Below are 20229 nucleotides of genomic sequence, written 5' to 3'. Positions count from 1 at the left end.
CATATACACTCACCCAATATTCAACATATTTTGACCAAAAAGCAGAGAAATTTACTTATTTTTTTATTTACTCCACTTCTGATTTTATGAGGACATTTACATGAGGTCACACATTAAAACAGATAATTAAAAGAAAATAACATATCATTACCTGAGAAACCAAAATTGCAGTAGTTTAGAATGAAAAAGAACAGATATAAAAGCCTTAAGATCCTATACAGCTATTCATTTTCAGCTCTTAATTTGACTCTGACATCCCTAGTAACTAAAATAAATGCTACTTTTAATTAATTACATGATTTTCATTGTATATAAGAACAAAACACACCACTTTACCTAGGTTGATTTAAGTGAGAAGGATGGGTATGAAAGTTTTAATTCATGAAACTGGTATTGAAAGAAATGCTTTGGGGGCTATGTCTCTGAAATCTAAACTCCTTAGGCATCTTTATATAAGAAACAGTAACTTACATGTTGACCAAGACTTTAGTAACAGCCCTGTAGTAGACCTAGAGCAGGTTGTGTGAGCTGGGAGCTGTTTCACATAGAATTACTGTGTATATACTGAGAGCATAATGTCAAAGCATAGTAAAGGCAATTTCTGTTTGGGGAACTTCTAAACAATGCCACCCACATATATACCTTTCTAATAACTTGAATTGCTCTGAAAATAAATCATAGATGCTCCAGAAATACAGATTATCCACGTGTGCTTTAGAAAGGCATTCATATATTTCATGTCTTTCAGCAATTTGTTTGTAAATGTTGGGCAGCAGATATTGGCAAGAATCTGAAATACAAATATTCTGTGTTTTACCTTTTTGCAATTCTTCATCCCTTCTTTGGCAATAGATAACAAAATATGAATAGCATATTAATCTGTGTTTGTATAGAACTTTGTAGAACTTGCCATATTATTTTGCCATGTATCTCCTCAAGGGCAGAGACCAAATCTCATTTATCTTTGTATTTCAGCATCTAGTAAAGAAAGTGGAGCCTAATGGATTTTTAATCCATTATGCTTTCCTGAATAAGCCATTTTGCACACTTTTGAGGGCATTGTTACCTTTCATATAGCTTGAAAAAGGTCGGGGTCATGCACCAACTAATACCAAGGAACCTAATTTATAGTCAAAGCTTTCCTTTGGCATCAATTCAGAAGCATTAATGGGAAACACTAGCAACCTTCAAAATGTAAGCATGTGTGTCAATAACATGACAGATCAACATTCACATAAATGATCTATGAAACAAGAGCCATATTCTACCTTCTAAATTAAATGATAATTAAATCTGTAATATCCAGATTTTAAAAATCAGCTTTGTGGGCATTCAACATGGAGCCATATTTAAAGTTATAAAATAAAAAGTCAAAGTCTCCAACCATGATAGTAAATTATTGGAGTGCAGCTCATATATCCACAGCAGAATCATGTAACTTAGTTCTGCTCCCTTGAGCTGGGCCTGCAAAGAGAATGAATGATTGTAATCATAGTATGGAAATACAGAGTCAACTACCAGCCAGACAATGTCAAAATCAAAATCAAATGAATCAAATTCATAAAAATTGTTAATACTGCACAGACAACATGTTTACATGATTAACCTCTGAATTAATTTTGAATAAATTATTTTTGTAACAGTTTGGAAACATACATAGGATAATAGATGGAATAAAATGATCTCCTTTCCCACACTCTATGAGTGACTGCATTGCCAGAATACAATATCTCTAGCATGTTGCCACTTTATTTATTTCTATTTATTTATTTATTCTTGAGACAGTGTCTCGCTCTGTACCCCAAGCTGGAGTGCAGTAGCACAATCAATCACGGCTCACTGCTGTCTCTGCCTTCCGGTTGAAGCGATTCTCCTGCCTCAGTCTCCTGAGTAGCTGGGATTACAGGTGCCCACCACCACGCCCAGCTAATTTTTGTATTTTTAGTAGAGACAAGGTTTCGCCATGTTGGCTGGGCTGGTTTCGAACTCCTGACTTCAGGTGATTCTCTCTCCTCAGCCTCCCAAAGTGCTGGGATTACAGGCATGAGCCACCACTCCCAGCTGCATCTTGCTACTTTAATTGGTCCCAAAACTAGTAATATCTGGCATCACCTAGGAAATTGTCAGAAAAGCACAATCTGAGACCCAAACCCACACCTACTAAATCAGAATCTGCATTTTAGCAAGATCATTGGAGATTCGTGTGCATGTTATATTTCAAGAAGCACTGTTCCAGCACAGAGCACTAATAAAGAATATGGCCCTTGGCAAGCTTAAAAAGAGTCAATAAAACCATGGCCAAGGAAATGTCCCTAGGAGAAGATACGTCTTTCACTCTTCCATAGGGGGCAGTTAGTGCTCCTACATTTTAGGACATTTTAATAGTTTCAAATCAAAAACAACTTTTAAAAAATGTGGTCTTATATGAACTCTCAGTTATACATTGCCCATTTTTTGTAAGACCATTATATTTCCCAAATCAGTAAATCTTCTAAATAATATAATCATAAAGTTTGCCTTCACTTTGTTACTGAACGTAGTTACGCTTATTACCTGTTTTCAACTTATTTTCTTTAGATGATGTCCCAATTCTGTATCTACCTTTCCCCCAACCACTCACAGTCCAGTAGTTATAAGGTGAATAATTAAGGTTGTAGGGAATCTACAAGTACTTGCAACTTGTAGGTTCTGGATATAATAGCAAAACATAAATAGAATTTGGAATCCTATAACTGAGTTTGTTGAAACGACCAGACCCCTAAAATAAGGATAAAGAGCAAGGTTTCTGTTGTTTTGTTTTGCTTTGCTTTGCTTTGCTTTGCTTTGCCTTGCTTTCATGTCGGTTAGGTTTAGAATCTACATATTCAACACTGTTTTTAGAAAACGTTAACTGGCAGCTATCTAGAGCTTTATCAGAGCGTTTCCTGGCTGCTATTTTGTGGTCTTCTAGCTAGTATTTGGGAGCCAGGTCTCACCACGAACCATTTCAGCACTACGGACAGCGCCTAGGCGCCTTCTCCTGGGAACCGAGGGGGATTCAGTTGTGTTTGGGTGGAAGAGGGAAGGGAAAGAGTAAAGAAAAAAGAGCTCCAAACGACACATTCAGTCTCCAGTTAAACCAATACACCTTTCACTCCTGAATTTTCCTTGCCAGATAAGAAGAAACATGTAAGAATGTAGCGCCTACTGTTCGACTGAAACTGCTGTCACCAAAGCACAGGAAAATGCCCGCGGCACAGCTAGGAATGCAGCAAAGAGAGCAAAACAAGGATTTCAGCAGTGAATTAATTAAACCCCCACTGCCTTAGTAAACAAAGATAGTGATGAAATCTAATTGCTAACCTTCAGGATGTGTCATGAGAGAAAAATGAGCGTCTATTTTTTTTTTTTCTTCCTCTCTTTCTCTTTCTTTTAGCAGGAATAGATAAAGCCTGTTGCTGCTGGAGCCGATTCCCTTCCCCTCCTCATCTCCCACCTCTTTTCAGCCTCACATACACACACAGACGCTGTCAGGGACACACGCGAGCGCAAATATTTACACACTGCCACACCGAGGAAATCCATGCACGTTTTCCTGCAAACACACGCGCGCGCGCACACGTACTTCGGCGGACGCCCACGTCCTCTGTCTCACCGACAGACACAGACATTTACACTCCTAGGCCAGGAAAGCGCTAGCCGGGGTCCTGTGACTCCACGCAGGTTCCAGAACACGCCTTCTACATTATTACTGAACCGATCAGCGAACACAGATAAACGTGCCAACACTTAAGTCTACTGGCTGGACTTCATCTCCATGGCAACAAGCATGGAAGGTGAGACATCGCTGCCTGCGAAGTAACTTTCTCCCCCTTCCCTCCGCATTAACTGACAGCGTTCCAAATGCAGGTCCAGATGAGCAGCATGCCCTCATTCTCTTGCATTTCTAAAGCAAAACAGCGAGTGGTGGGGCGGTGGGTGGGGGAGCCAGCAGGTCTGATAAGTTCACGTTCTGAAGGGGAAACAGCAGCCCTAATGCTAGTGCCACTGCTGATGCGGCTGCCAAGGGGGGGAAAGTGTTGTGTACGTGCAGATTGCTGATGCTTCTCCCATAATGTTTTGTAGGAAGTTTCCATGCTTCTTCGGCTTAGTACGTAGAAAGAGACCTGGAGACAAACAACGCAGAATGATGATGATGGTCTAGATTTTTTTAATGAGATATTTGGAGAATTTTCAGACCAGGTTTCCCAGTGCTTTGGAAGGATTAAGTGTCAGAGTCCTTGAGCCATTCAAAGATTCTCCTGAGAGAGAAATTCTCTTAAGGTTGAAATCTGAGGGTTTGGGGATGGATTCTGGCAGATCCTAAGATTTGGGATCTCTGGAAAGCCCTGAAGTTTATGCATTTCACCATGATGAAGACATCTGGGTTTGTAATTTAAGGTTTTCCTTTGATTCCAACACATTTGATTCTTAATGATTAACTACCTCTGTGCAGATGTGGCTTCAATAATGCTTTTTTTCTTTCTTTTACTGGGATATAATAACATTTATATTTTGTGTGGAATGTGTATATGTATGGAAGGGTCCATTATTTTTTAAGCTGGGTTTTCCTATATGTCTTATTTTATGAAATTATGAATGTCATCATTAGCAGTAGAGATTATTGTATCTAATGGCCAGTACTGAAATACTTTCCACCTAGAACATCATATTCCACTCTAATAGTTACTATTTCAGGCTTACTATTTGGAATACCATTACTAGATACATAAATAAGAGGAAAAACCTGTTGATTAAAATTAAACACGGGGGTTCTTTCTGTAATGGGTACACATTTTTAACATCGGGTTCTGTAATTGTACATTATTGCATGATGATTACATGATTTTATCTGAAAGGTGTATTTTTATATCTCTAGTAAGGTTATGTCACAGAAGAAATAAACATCACTAACAATATTCATGAATATGAAAGGTTGCATTTCAGGTATAAAAATACTATGCTTGACTACTTACAAGGGTATGATTTGTAAGTACTGATCACAGGAAGACTTTGTTTTTTACTTACTGGATGCTAACTACAAAGCAACTTCATGAGATTTGGGCTATTTGATATCTACAGGAATACCCTTGGCCCAATCTGATGACTCATCAGTACTTAGAAATCTTAGTGCCTGACAATTGTCATGAAGGAAATGTACTTTCAACCAAGTTACTCATTGCCAAAGTACCTAATCATTTATTCCAGTGAATATGGCACAAGACAGTATTTTATTATTTGCATCAGTGGCACTAAAAGATACTTAAATATTTTAATCATTCTTCATATTGATCCTGATATTTAAATTGTGCATTGTTGATTTTGCCCATTTTTTGTGGTGTAATATACTACAAATAATTTTTACCATTACCCAATTTTACATTCTACTTATTTTTGAAAATTTATTTTTTTTCCTATTTTTATATGGATTTTTTAATTTGTGGTTTTGGAACATCATCTAAATTTTCTCAGATTTCTTTCATTTTCTATTTCCCAGCAAACAGGATATTAAGATGATGCTTCTCCAGGGCTAGGTATTACAGAGTCTGTCGTGAAGAGCTCTTCCAGCAATTAGAAAGAGTGAAAATGCATATTTTATCTATAACTGTTGAGTATTTTGAATACCTTAGTAATTGCGAAGAAATCAGTTTTGTAACTGGAGACTTTTACTTTTAACGATATATTGTAGTTAACAATATTTTTATATCATACTGTGCTCTATATCAACAGAAAAGCAGAAGACTTGGCACACTTAGCAGTATATTCTCAAAAACTTTAGATTTGGTATTGAAATGAGACAAGTTGTTCATTTCACAGAGCAAGTAAAATGGAAGGTTTCAGCGATCATTTGAAAAATTTAGGCCAGAAATACTGGTATTTCAATTGCTACATATATAGTTTAAATTACCAAAACCATCTATTTGCTGAACATATTGTTAGGCAATTACTTAACTTTTTGCTTCTATTTGCTTGTGTAGTCACGGCCTGAAGCAATGGCCAGAGTTTTTAATCAGCCTTTGAATATTACTTCAGTTGCTCTCCTTGACCTGCATTTTGTTTTCATCTTTAGTATAGACTTTTATGGTAAATATAAAAGCCTGTTTTCCCTTTTAAGATATTAATAAAACATTTGTTCTTTCTCAACCCATGTTTTGTTAAAAATGGAAATTTTTGCAATTCTTTGAACCCAGGTAAATTTATGTGGTGCTTTCTTTAAAAACTGAATATGCAGTCATGTCTTCATTATAGAAAGTGATTCGTCTTATGATTTAACCTTCTGTACCTTTAATTTTTGACCAAGTAAAACTTATTTTCTGTCAAGTTTATTTACCATCTGACTCTGTTTTCTCATCACCCTCACTCCTAACTCTCATTCAATTTAGTGTCCCTCCTCAACCCTCAACTAAATTTTTATAATGATGAAATAATTCCGAATGCCAACCATAAGACTCTGTTTTCAGTGCTTAGTTTTCATCACCACTGCAGAATTTGACACTATTTACTAATGCCTCCTTCTAGAAAGCCTGGCCTCCTTTATTGTGGTAAACTTTCTGCTGCAGATTTACTCATGATCCTTCTTATATAACTCCACTAGAAGATTCTCCTTGTAGGAGAGGCATTCCTTGAAGCTCCTTGCTAGGCTTCGTCCATCTTTAATCATTTCTGGTAACAGAAAATAGACTTTAATGGAATTACAATAAAATTGCTCTATGGATTGATCGAGAACAAGCCCATCTGGCTTTCTACAAGATAATACTTCAAATATTTGAATCTACCTATTGTCATCTTTGGTCTTCCCTTTCCTAGGCAAAACTCAACAATTCTTTTCTTTAAGGTTTGATGTGCAAATACTTCCATATACTGGGCTCTCTCCATCCTGGATACAGTCTTCTACACAAACATTATTTAACAACAATACCTTAAAATATTCTCTCCATCAAAAATTTAATGCTAGACAAAATGATCTAGATTAATGTATTGAAAGCTGTCAATTGAGTGCTTACTATGCATCACACGAGTACCGCAAATTCACCAAGTTCCGAAGTAAACTCATCATTTACTTTCTAATTCTATATTTTGCTCTTATTTTCTTTGTTTTGATCAATAAAAACACTATATTTATACTTGCTCAAACTTAATAGTGAGGAGTCGTGTTTGATGCTTCCCTCTCCATGGGCCCACTACTTTCTAAATCCTACCCCTCCTATTTTTCCAAATATCTTTCCAACCTCTACCATCTTGTACACATCTAATCCCTAGTGTAGACCCTCATTGCTTCTCACCTGAACCATTTCTTTCCCATGATGCTTTGTCTTTCAAAATTATGTCTATTTCAGTCTCATCATCAAGCCACTCAGCCTTTAAGCAAATAAATTTCAAACTCAGCCTGGCAGTCAAAATATTCGAACCTACCTTTCCAATGCTTGGTTTCCTATACTCCCTCTAGCCTATACCAAATTGCTCACTGTGCTCTGAATAAATCCAGTACATTTCTGTCTTCGTATTTATTGTCATGCTCTTTTCTTCTTTTCAGGTCTGAATTGTTCTGTCTCTCAAGACTCAGTTCAAATACAATCTCTTGCGAATAAAACTTTCCTGATCCCTCAGTGGGTGAAATCTTGATTCCATCTAAACTTGTTTATCCTTTTTGGATCTTCTTTTTTTTCACCAAGATGTTGAAGACAATAATATCAACACAATGTGGGCATTGTGGGAATTAAATAAAATAATGTATGTAAAGCAGTATTTTGATACACAGTAGATTTTAAATACAAGTTTGTTTCCTCCTCTTTTTTATTGCTTTTGTAAAAGCCTGCATTGCTGTTTTTTTCCTTGTGTATACATGGCTCTTCTCTCTTACTAGCTGGAGTCTTTTTGAGTAGAGGGGTCCATGTCTACTAGAGCATAGTAGCAACCCTATAAATATTTTTCAATGAAAGTATAGTGAATATATGCAGTCTTACTTTATATGTGGTCTGACTGATGCATTATAATAATGTTATTACTTTCTATCATTTGCACCCCCATTCAGTTTTAAGACATTTGCTTTTGTAAGCCACAACCTCATGTCTTTGGCTCATACTAACTTGATTAAGGGCAGCTTACAGATTTATTTTACATGAACTGCCAGGTCATTATTTCCCCTGTTTGGGGTTGGTGCATCTTCTTCCCTCCCACTTAAACGTTGGGCTTTAGAAGTGTTTCTATTAAATTTTATGCCGTAGTTTCAACCCAAAATTCTAGGCATCAGAATTGTTTTGAGCCTTTATTCAATGTGCATCATATTTCAGCCAAGCTTTGTCAAATTTATTAAGCTTCACTTCAATATCTTCAACTTAGTCATTCTTTAAAAACACTGAAAAGTATGTGTAGATAAAGTTAAACCTTTGTAATACCACACTGGAGACCCATCTCTGTGATCACAGAACCCAATATTTATTAGGGTATTTCAGAGCTATGAATCTACATAAAAATATTATTATCCAGGCATATCTCATGTCTTCCCCACAAAGATATCATGGGAGGCTGTTAAATGCATTGCCAAAATAACTAAACCTTGTCCATGCTATTTCCCTGATTCACCATATTAGTAGTAAACATTCAAAAAGGAAGTGAATTGGCACTGCCTATTAAACTCATGTTAACTTGTAATGACTTCTGAAATATTGACAAATTACTTGTTAAATAATTAATTATGGGTTTGCAACAAAGATCAATTCCAAGTTACCAATACATAATTTTTACAAGTCCCCCTTACTCCTCTTGGAAATTGAGACATTTGTCCATGTCCTTACCTCTGGCAGCTCTTTCATGGTCTATAATTTCTCAAACGTCTTGAAAGTACATCTCCAAGTTATAAACTATCTGTTCATGAGAGTGTTAACTCATTTAGTGTGGCTACACATTATTCTACTAAAGTATTTGTCCCCTTACATCGTTTGATTTTTTTGTCATTTCTAAAGCTCATTCTACATTGGTTATCCACCATCATTCTCTTTCCTCTTAACTTGCTTTGCTTTCTTTCATGGCCTTTATGACTATGAGTACCTGCCATAATATATAGATACGGTTATATAGAGACAGATATTTTTAAATAATTGTGTCTGTCTTCACCACTGGGATGTAACCATAAGTTTGGCAAGTGCACATTGTTATCTAGTTCACCACTGTACTCCAGTACCAAAAGCAGTATTGACATCTAAGAGATACTCAATATATATTTGGTTTAATGAATACATGAAAATATTATGTGTTACCTCAAGTTCATCTAGCTCTTTAGATTTCTTAACAGCATTCTGAAAGTTTTGGGTCACTTCTCAGCATTTTCCCTGATTTTACTGCGTTTGCTCCTGTATTTGTACCAATAATAGAGACACAGAGTGCTTATAAATTATGTTTAAAGCCATGAAATAGCTATTTATCTATTCCTCCAACGTAGTATAAAAATGGTGACTTTGTTTATTTATTAACAGTGACTCTGCATATCTACTCATTCTTTATGCCCTTACATGATTCCAAAAGCCTTTGAAGTATCTTACAATACCTTCTTAGTTAAGGGTAACAGCCAAGTAATGTAGAGGGCAGGGACGGAAGAAGAGGGAGTAATTATACCAGAAATCTTAAGCTAACCAATGTCACTATACTTGAATACAAAATTTAACCCTATACTTCCCAGCACAAAGTAATGCCAAAATATATGTTGGCTATATATCTTTCCTTAGAAAACAAAAGGAAACTCCCAAGGTTGTTAGGAAACATCTATTTTCTCTACCTTTGAATACTAAAAATGATGTGAGTCTGAGAATGCTAAGTAAATTTGATAGAAAAGAACAAAAACACTGAACTCTGAGCTACTGAGTTTTTATACTTATTTTCAAAGCCAGTTTTTGAAATCAAAGTTTTCTTTTTCATTTTAACTAAATGTATTTTCATGCTTTCTGGACATTTAAAACCTAGAGTCTTGTACAAAACTTTATTTGAAGGACTTCATTCCTCAAAAAATATATTCTACAATATATTTAGTTTAATTCAATTAAAGTATTTATTGAATACCTATAGTGTGCTGGGAACTGTGATCATTAGGTGAGAAGTAATTATTTTCCATTTAAAATGATAAATACTCTTTAATTTACATATCATCTAAGGCTCTAAGAACAAAGTATTATTTGGTGTATGATGGACATATATTCTAAAGTACAAAGGATTTTGTATGTCTTAAGTAGGAAGATGCCTTGTTTTAAATTGATAGTAACAAATGAGAAGAATGGTTTTTTTTGTTTGTTTGTTTGTTTTTTGAGACAGAGTTTCGCTCTTGTTACCCAGGCTGGAGTGCAATGGCGCGATCTCGGCTCACCGCAACCTCCGCCTCCTGGGTTCAGGCAATTCTCCTGCCTCAGCCTCCTGAGTAGCTGGGATCACAGGCACGCACCACCATGCCCAGCTAATTTTTTGTAGTTTTAGTAGAGATGGGGTTTCACCATGTTGACCAGGATGGTCTCGATCTCTTGACCTCGTGATCCACCCGCCTCGGCCTCCCAAAGTGCTGGGATTACAGGCGTGAGCCACCGCGCCCGGCCTGAGAAGAATGTTTTATTGCTGCCTCTAAAAATCGCCTCTTTTCATTGGTTCGTTTGGTTGGTTAGTAGGTTTTAAGAAAAATAAGAATGTAGTAAATGAATCACTGGGTAAGAGTCAACAGACTTAACTACTCCAATGACTAGCTATGATACTGTGTCTGGGTCTACATTATGCATTTTCAAAACACCTGAATACATTTAACTAACATCATAACTTTAGTCAGTTTAGGCTACCGCTAGATGATAAAAAAAAAGGAACTAGTTGAAAAATAAACAGATCATTAAAACTGCCCAAGTGCTTTAACTTTTGTGATGTCAATTGTTAAAAGTTAGACTCTCTAGAACCAGACTCTGAGACAGAGGTTAGTTTGCTGAATTTGTATTGAGGATTGTCCTTGGGCTCAACACCCATGGAAGAGTGGGAAATTAAACAGGAATGGGCAGAAGTTGAGGTGTGCTATGGACCCAGTGACAGTCTCTACTGAGCCCATATAGAACTCTGAAGCTAAAATAGGTTTTCAGAGCTGCCCTCCTTTGAGTCAAGATGGCCATGGCTTTATCCTATTATATAATCAATCACTGAGTATAGTCTTCCTTGGGAAGTGCCATGACTTTGGATGAAGGAGCTCTCTGCAACAGAAGCAATCAGTGAAAGAGGCTGAAGCTGAAGACTGCTGGTAACATTCTTTGCTGCTGGGCAACAAGTCCCTCGTTGAAGAAAATCTGTTGGGAAACCACAGTGTCCATCAATAAACCCATGTTTATTGCCTCCTCTTACCCGCATATCCTCTAAAATATCCACATCCTGCAGCCCAGCAAGGTTATGCTCTAGTAAAAAATAAATGAACAAGTGAGTTAGCTGAATCATCTCCTTGGTCCAACATCTCCATACAGAAACATCCTGCTGTTCAATTTCTCCATCCATTAAACAAATGAACCAGCAAGTGTATGAATCTTAACAAATGACTTTTAATTGACAAAAGCAAGAAAATTAGACATTTAGACAGCAAAAAAAGTTCCAGTTAAGTCTCAGAGTCATTAAAGATTCAATCCAGTCTTCTATGCTTTTTACAGGACAAATAGTACAACAAGAGCTCAACCTTCAGGAAGATCATTCTCAGCCAATAAATGTCCCTATATTTAAAAAAATAAAGTCATTTCACTATACTATATTGATTAGGACAAAAAATGATTTAGCGGAAAGAAACTCAACAGGGGTTTGAACAATAGTTTTTCCCTTTACTGAACAAAAAAAATCAAACAATGAACGTGAGTCATAATTATTGAATATTTCTGTCACTTAAGGTTTGAAGATAGAGCTTTTTTGTAATCCAAATCATTATAAAACAAAATATTGATTAATATTAATTGGTGTGTTACTTGCAGAATAATTTTGAAAGCTACAAGGCCTGCTTTTATTACTCTCTTTCTCCATTCCTTACCTCCATCCTTTGTACTGTCTCGTTGTTTTCTGAAAATTAGGTCCAAAAATTATCAGAAAAAGCAACAATAAAAAAGAAAATACCAACTGTCTATCATTCACAGTTATTAGATGAAAAGCTATTTGGTGACAGTCCTCTCTAAAGTGTGACTGTACATCAGTAATTTATTTGATTAATTAATTTTTATCTTTATTTGTAATTCATTTAACTAACTTAAGACATCAAATGGGGGGAAAAAAGCCTATTGTGTTTCAGTTCAACATATACTTTCTGACACTGTAGTGCTAGTTTTAGAATCTCAGCACAGTAGGGACTTTGGAGCGGAAATCTTGTTGGGAGGGGGACTGGGGAGCTTGTCTTGAAGTTGAATTTGCAGAGAAAGCATGTTGTTCAACTTGGATTTTATGTCTACTTAGGGTGTTCTGAAAACTAATGGAGATGGTGGGGAGGTGGCTAATGGCCATAGCCACTGCTGCTTATTACTTGCAAGCTGCTCTGTTGGGCACTGCCTGCATTAATGTAATTTTTAAAACATAATTCCTCTCTTTAAGAAATTGACACTCAGTATATCCAGTGTTAGTGAAGAAAAAAAATGTAAGTACACACATATAAAACCTAAGGGGGTAAAAAATAGAGAAGTCATTATGTCTGTTTAAAAGGATAAGAATCTATATCAGTCAAAATGGCACTGGAAATAGACCTTGAAGTTTGGACTTTAAACAGCTTGAGCAGCTTACATGCTATGATTATTTATATTACCTACACGTGCAAATATGAGGTGAAAATTAGATGACAATCTAGATCAGAGAAGCAGATATCTGTCTAGCAATGAATCAAAATATTTTAGGGCTGATAATTTCAATATCCACACTCACACTTGATTTATTTAGAGTATATAGGGACAGTCTTAGGGTCCACAAAGGTAATTCTCCAATGACAACATTTAAAAGTAGCATCTCCAGTGCTAATTTGATTCTGATCAATGTTTTCAAACATTCAGTGAGTTCAGTCAAGAAGGTTTGCAAAATGTCCGATTTTATTAAGCAACAACCTACCCAATACCATACAAGGATAAAACTAAACTGAGTCCAATTTTGTACCTAGGCCAAGAGTTGATTCCAGATGGAATTGTGAAGAGCCACAACCATGTGCCAGTGAATAATGAGTAGTACCTACTGTGGCAACTCTTCAGCTAAGATGAGTGTCAACGAAGTATCAGCTTTCTCATTGACTCTGGAGCAAAAAACTGGCTTTGCTTTTGTTGGGATTTTGTGTATCTTCTTGGGACTTCTTATAATCAGATGCTTCAAAATCCTGCTAGACCCATATAGCAGCATGCCTTCCTCTACATGGGAAGATGAAGTTGAAGAGTTTGATAAAGGGACATTTGAATATGCACTCGCGTGAGAGTTCCAGCTATACGGTTTTTATGGTTGCACCATTGGGACACGTTCTGGATACATTTGTAATTACCTTGCGTGTGTCTGAGAGAGGCTCATTTTGTTTGGTGAATTCAATAAACATCTGTGACTGATTTCTTTACCATGCTGAGCAAATGATAAACTATTGTTGGGATTCCTCACTTTCCTCTGTCTCCACTTGGAGGTTTCCAGTGAATAGAGCATAAGGATGGCTGCAGCTATGTTTACCACCTTTATTCTTGTTTTGCACAACTGCCTTGAATTTCTGCTTCCCTCCTTGTGCTAATAAACTGTGCAAAAGGCATCTTGCTCTCTCCCCTCTGCAAAGACCAGACACCCTCTCCACATTCCAGACTCAGGCCCCTTTAGCTTTAGTGAGTCAGGATTTAAACATAAGAAAATTTAGTCTGAAGAATAATCAGAGTATTATTTTTCTAATAATAGCCATAGGTCAAAAAGGTCCACAGATAAAAACAAAAAAGAATAACTCACAAACTAATATCCAAAGCCTACAAGTAGTCACAGGCCCCAAAGGTCCCCAAATTTCACAAAGCCCTGACCCTCCTATCTCTTCTCTTTATTGAATTTCTTGAAGTAAAGTCCCATAGCTTGGAATCCAAACCAGACCTGCCTAATACTGATGCTCCCTCTGCTTCCCCTTGCATAAACAGAATTTAAAAGGGAGTTTCCAGCATGACCTAGTAGAAGGAGTACTCTAAGCAGAAACAAACACAGTCTCAGCTGTGCCACCATTAGAGCTATGCTCTGATGGGTAAGTCATCTAGTCTCTGCGGGCTTCAGGGAAGAGGATTATTAACATCCTGTCCAATTCTAGAGCCCTATGAATGCTACCAATGTACCTGAAAACACAGAGATCTGAAATGAATGAGGATTTAATGTATCATGAAAAATTTTTCAGATTAGGAGCCTAAACTCAGAGATTTGAATTCTAATGTTAGCTTAGCTAAGAACTAGCTTTACGACCCAGGAAGTTATCTAAGGGGAACCTATCTTCCAAAATAAGAAGAAACCCATCTTGCATATCTTCAGGAATATTTAGAGGGTCAATTAGATATAATGAATGTCAAAGCAATTTGTAAACCATAAAACAGTATCTACACATACTTTGCTCTCATTATTTATTATCCTCATCAGTAGCAGTAATAGAGATTCTCAAACTCTAAGAAGCAATGGCTTAGTATAAATTATTCACTCTCTAGTATTTCATTCTCTTCAAATGAGAAATAAAAAGATAGAATTATATAGTTCTAAAAATTTTTTCCAACTACTAATTTCTGACCCTCTATGAGTCAGAATGGAGAAACGTAGCAGAAGATAAATACAAAAATATTTATGTCCTTTGAAAACACAGAACTGCAAAACATACCAAGAAGAAACAAGAGTAATATTACCAAGAGTTAGCACTAAATTGGTTACTTTCAAATTATTTGATAGTCTTATCAATTATTTGAGTTTGGGACTACTATTTCCATTTTATTTTTAATCTTAATTTTGCAGAAAAGAAACTGAAGCTGAGAGAAATTAACTAACTTCCGGAGGTCATCATAGCTAGGGAATGGTTAAGTTAGGGATTGAACTTGGGCAGTTTAATTTCTGCTATATCCCTGGACAATGTCCTCAATACTTCCACATAGCTTATAGGTATGCTTACTGCTCAAGTCTATGGCATTTCAAAACCAGCTGTCTCTATATGAGTTTCCTCGATGCTTTCCCTCTCATAATCGATTTAGAACATATCTATAATTAGCTGTGACTCTTCCGGACCAAATCCTCACCTCAGGGAGGCTCTTTGTACCCTAATTGGTTCAAGAATGTAGGCCTGGTACACCTTATAGTCAGTTAGTAACTTGGCCCAAGAACAGGTCACTGGTCCAAGTTCAGTTGAACATACTGAAAGTTGTGCCAGGAAACTGGATGTCTCTTTAGAGACCAAGGCTTTTAAAGTACCAGGTGTTTCATTTGTATCCCAGAGAAGACCCTCCATTTTGATGACTAGAACAACACAAGGCCAGACCTTTATTTCAAAGGAAGAAAGACACTTACAACCAAGAGGCAGGAAAACTTTATACAACATGAGCATTGTTTCTGGAAGTTCAACTCCCATAAGCTTTTCAAGTATATCAACTCTGCCGTAATATTATTTCCAAATCCACTAAAGAAAAATTCTATTAACCAAAAGAGTCTTCTTCTGTGGTTTTTATTTGTGGTCTATTGGGTGCCCTAGATTTTTTTTTGGTTGGGGGGGAGTGGAGGCAGTAAGAAAGTCAGCATCTGTAGCTTCAGAACCAGAAACTACAATGTCTGGTTACAATGTGAAAACAACATGAAAATTTCATGAAGTGTTAATTATTCTAGGAATAGATGTTCAATGTCACTTCTGGATCAGCCTCTAGCTTCCCCTTTCCAAAAGCCTTGTCACAGAGGACAGGAGGAAAGATAGAGGAGCATACCTCAAGATAGCTTGCTTCTGTTACCTTTCCCGCATGTCTGAAAGGCCTAAGTCAGATTCACCTTTCAAGGTTGGCTTTACGGATGGTGTAATTTCATCCATATCCCTGAAAACCATCTCCCATTTGTTCCAGGATGCCTGAATCCCCTTAACAGAGAACAAAGACTTTCATTTCACAGTGAGAGATAAAAGGCTTAGAATGAAAATGTCTGGTTGATGTAAGACCAAGACTAAAACAAATTCGTACTACTCTGAAGTCAGGCAGTCAGTCAGAAAGAAAAAAGAAATCGACTGGTATCAGAAGTATTCACAGTCATTGGTAGAGGAAAAAAGGTTGCAGAGTAAGTAAGTGGCTCCCCAAAGGGTTGGAGGATGTCAGCTCATGGCTTCTGTCCTGGTCTGGTGAATTGGAACTTGTTTTGGGTCCCAGCCCCATCCTAGCTGTCCCTTGTCTTGATCTAAACAACCAGCCCCACCCACCTGAATTTGAAATGTGCCATTCCTATGCCTAAACACTTTCTATATGAGGAGTCAGAACCCTTTGTTTAACAGATAAATGCCTTATACTGGTGGCCTTTAAGAGTAGAATGAGTTATAGGTACATCCTTGTAATTCTGTCTCTATTTCTGACATAGCCTCACAGTATTAGCCTGACTGATTAGCATGACATTTACCTGACAAAGAGAATCTAAAGGATTTTACTTAGGGTATCTCTAGACACTTCTATAATCCTGTTTCAGTTCACTAACTTTTACATTTATTTTTATAGACATAATATCTATCCCAATCACTAATGATCCACCTCAAAATCTTGAATGTGCTAAGTAAAAATCTCTGCCTAATTGTAAATAGTGCTAAAATAGTGAGAGCAAGCATTAGGTACAAATTGTTGCTGTTCTAAACTTCATACGCAAACTAACTCATTTATTCCTCACAATAACTCTACCACAAGGTAGGTACCCTTATTATCCACATCTGCATTTGCGGATGAAAAAATTAAGGCACAGAAAGATTGAGTAACTTGACTGAGTTCACACAGACAGCAAGTGGCAGGGCCAGGACATAGGTTGGGCCTTCTGACTTCAGTCTTGCTCCTAGCCACAACCAAGCTACCCAGACAACTGGAAATCACTTGAATCATTTCTTACAAGAAACAAAGAGGACTCATTCAATCATCCTGAATGAAAATCAGTGACAGACCTGAGAGAGGAATTGTTTGCTGTGTTAATCACCTACTCGCAGATCTGAAAAAGAAAAACTTTTTCCTCAACGAAAATCAAAAATTCAGTTTGACAAAAAATTGTTTTTCCAGTCGGAGACAGAAAGGTCATTTAGTAGTGCCACTGGGATACTTACCCACACTCTGATTCCTGCTTAAAATAGTTTTCCCTGTTGGCTCACACCTGTAATCTCCGCACTTTGGAAGGCTCTTGAGGCGTGATCGCCTGAGGTCAAAAGATTGAGACCACCTGGCCCATATGGTGAAACCCCGCCTCTACTAAAATTAACAAAAAATTAGCGAGGCCTGGTGGTGGGCGCCTGTAATCCCAGCTACTTGGGTGGCTGAGGCAGGAAAATCGCTTGAACCTGGGAAGCAGAGATTTCAGTGAGCCGAGATGGTGCCATTGCACTCCAGCGTGGGGCAACAGAGCGAGACGCTGTCTCAAAAACAAACAAAAAACAGTTTTCCCATACGTAGAAAGGTTTTCAATAAATCATTAATTCCACTCTCAATCTGCTTACTTCCCAGGCAGAAGAGTCAAGGTAATATCTACTACAAGCAAGATAAAATCATTTCAGATACTACTTTCTAGTACAGAGTTTAGAAATTCGCTCTGGAGAGCTGTATTTTGATACACATGCTAAACAATAGGAAGTCACGAGCACTCATCTGAAATAAGACGGTGAAACTCAATTTATCTAGTCCCAAATGACTAACGCAATGCTCATATTTTTTGGATGATTGCTGTTAAGCAATCCATTCTCCTTATGAATTAAAGAAACTCTACGTTACTTTCTGTCTAAAAGGATTAATGATTTACTACTAGTTACCAGTTGATGTGGTACTTAAGGTTCCTCAGGGCTAATGACTGGGTGGAGCTTACAGTGCTATTCCAGGCCAATCATTGCACAGCCATCTCTTTCAAGAAAGTTTCTAACCAATAAGCAGAAGCCTAACATTCTGAGCTGAAAGCTAAGTGCCCCATATAGTCCTGGGTGACGCTGAAGCACGTTACGTTTCCTCAGAAGGCTCCTTGGTGGTAAGTTGAGCGTTTCTGGGCAGGGTAAAAATCATACTTAATATTATGTCATAAAGTAAAATCTAAAGAGTAGGTGAGGGTGTCAAGGACTATGAACAGAAGTGTTTTGTAAAAACTGAAAAGATAATAGCTTCACTTATAATTTCCCCAGGAAATGTTACTTGGGAAATAAAGTTGAGGGGTTTTTTTAATGCAAAGACACAGCTTTAATAACTGCATGAGAGAGGCAAATTTTTGTTTGTATTTATCTCATTTTTCTAGAACTTTCCTTGAAAAGCCAAATGATAAGATATAAATAAGGAAACATAATTCTAAAGAAAATGTTTTAAGACAGGCCAGTACTATGAAATTGTGAAAATTATTATGAAGTCTATTCATCTCACAGTCAAATATAAGCCACTCAATTATTTAGGACATTTTATTAAAATGAGTCAGTAGAGCATGAGTATTTTACCTAAATATAGCCAAGGACTTTTTTACGGGCTGTGACTTATTTCTTTACCCCAAATACTTATATTTTTTAGGGTTTCATGTTAGTATTTGCAAAACAAACAAATGTATGAGCAAATGAAATATTTTAAAGAATAGTAAAAGTTCCAAGAATTTACAGAGACATCATCCTGATGGGATGTATTTTTTAAATACATATTCTAAAACATAATTTTTCACTTGTTGCATAGGTAACAAAATTTGGAACAAATTTATTAATTGAACATGTACAGATTTTTATAAACTAGCAAAAACATATTTTTTAGAAGTCTTGGTTTTTTTGTTTTATATTTCATATATTGTCATTCCTATCAGAATACTTTGCAGTTTTAGCATTTAGTACTGTCGGCCAACTATGTCTTAGGCTGAGAACATTCTCGTCAGTTCTTACTGTATTCAGTAGGTAGAATTACATCTTTTCTAGAGTCATAGTGAACTCCAGTGCACTGATAAATTTTACTGAAATGAATTTAAAACTATATGTCTTGTAAAAGAAAACTATTCCCTTATATCCCACCCTACTTAAATACATTTGTATTACTCAGAAAAAGTTTAATTTTCTTTTTCAATGACAGCTTTGAAGAACATCCTGAAGATTATATAGGAGACAATATATCAAGAATCTATTTATTGAATCATCTAGAACAAAAGCCAAGAGCTCCCTAATGGAAGCACATTAGTGTTTATTTTGAGGAAGAAGTATATAGATTTTTTAAAACAACCATAAAGTAGATAGCTTACTAAAAAATCAGTTTTGGAAGATGTCACTGAACAACTCTTCCAATATATTTCTGGATTCGGTGCCCAGTAATACCAGTCGCTTTCAAGTTAATGTCATAAATGAGAACCATGAGAGCAGTGCAGCTGCAAATGATGACACTGATCCACCACATTACGAAGAAACCTCTTTTGGGGATGAAGCTCAGAAAAGACTCAGAATCAGCTTTAGGCCTGGGAATCAGGAGTGCTATGACAATTTCCTCCAAAGTGGAGAAACTGCTAAAACAGATTCCAGTTTTCATGCTTATGATTCTCACACAAAGACATACTACCTACAAACTTTTGGCCACAACACCATGGATGCGGTTCCCAAGATTGAGTACTATCGCAACACTGGCAGCATCAGTGGGCCCAAGGCCAGCCGACCCAGCCTGCTTGAGATTCACGAGCAACTCGCAAAGGTAAGCTTGAAGGACGCAGGCAAGTGTCCTCCCTTATTCATAACTTCAGGTCATTTCCTTCTCTTTCATTACATTATGAATGTGAAACAGTCAAAGGAGAAGTCTATTCCAAACACCATCCATCTTACTTACAAAACTGTCCCTACTTTTCAGTAAGCAGAAAATACACAAGAAAGCATTTCACAGGTGCTTTTTTCTTTGGAATTTTTTTTTTTTTCTTGAAACGGAGTCTCACTCTGTTGCCCAGGCTGGAGTGCAGTGGCATGATCTCGGCTCACTACAACCTCCGCCTCCCAGGTTCAAGCAATTCTCTGCCTCAGCCTCCTGAGTAGCTGTGATTACGGGCACCTGCTACCATGCCCGACTAATT

General features: G+C 36.9%; 2 protein-coding genes and 1 long non-coding RNA gene across 6 annotated transcripts in view; 2 read left to right on the top strand and 1 right to left on the bottom strand.

Moving 5' to 3' along the window:
* Nucleotides 1–3503, bottom strand: LOC119473661. The gene is made up of 3 exons (XR_005202868.1): nucleotides 3343–3503; nucleotides 3188–3239; nucleotides 1–1464 (listed from the first exon to the last, which is right to left on the bottom strand). It is a non-coding gene; the product is annotated as an uncharacterized LOC119473661 (long non-coding RNA).
* A 97-nt stretch (nucleotides 3504–3600) lies between these two features.
* CTXN2 (cortexin 2) lies at nucleotides 3601–14733 on the top strand. 2 transcript variants are annotated; one of them, XM_017545128.2, is made up of 2 exons: nucleotides 3601–3815; nucleotides 13142–14733. In XM_017545128.2, exon 2 carries the CDS (start codon nucleotides 13199–13201, stop codon nucleotides 13442–13444), a length of 246 nt encoding a protein of 81 aa, XP_017400617.1. In that variant the 5' UTR covers nucleotides 3601–3815; nucleotides 13142–13198; the 3' UTR covers nucleotides 13445–14733. The 2 variants fall into 2 exon arrangements, with proteins under 2 accessions (XP_017400617.1, XP_017400621.1); XM_017545132.2 differs by lacking the exon at nucleotides 3601–3815 and adding an exon at nucleotides 4005–4405.
* Nucleotides 14734–18163: 3430 nt separating this feature from the next.
* The window catches only part of SLC12A1 (solute carrier family 12 member 1), a 102383-nt gene continuing 100317 nt past the window's right edge, over nucleotides 18164–20229 (top strand). For all 3 annotated transcript variants that reach the window (XM_017545113.2, XM_017545105.2, XM_017545119.2), the window contains exons 1-2: nucleotides 18164–18189; nucleotides 19254–19859. In XM_017545113.2, coding sequence (XP_017400602.1) covers nucleotides 19440–19859 — 420 coding nt within the window. In that variant the 5' untranslated portion in view covers nucleotides 18164–18189; nucleotides 19254–19439. The remainder of the gene's footprint in view (nucleotides 18190–19253; nucleotides 19860–20229) is intronic.

The sequence above is a fragment of the Cebus imitator genome, unplaced genomic scaffold (genome assembly GCF_001604975.1).
Source record: "Cebus imitator isolate Cc_AM_T3 unplaced genomic scaffold, Cebus_imitator-1.0 Scaffold9, whole genome shotgun sequence".
NCBI lineage: Eukaryota > Metazoa > Chordata > Mammalia > Primates > Cebidae > Cebus > Cebus imitator.
This window is presented reverse-complemented; position numbering and strand designations above follow the sequence as displayed.

Coding starts and splice junctions, on each gene's coding strand:
- CTXN2 (XM_017545128.2), top strand. CDS start 13,199: ATGAGTAGTACCTACTGTGGCAACTCTTCAGCTAAGATGAGTGTCAAC.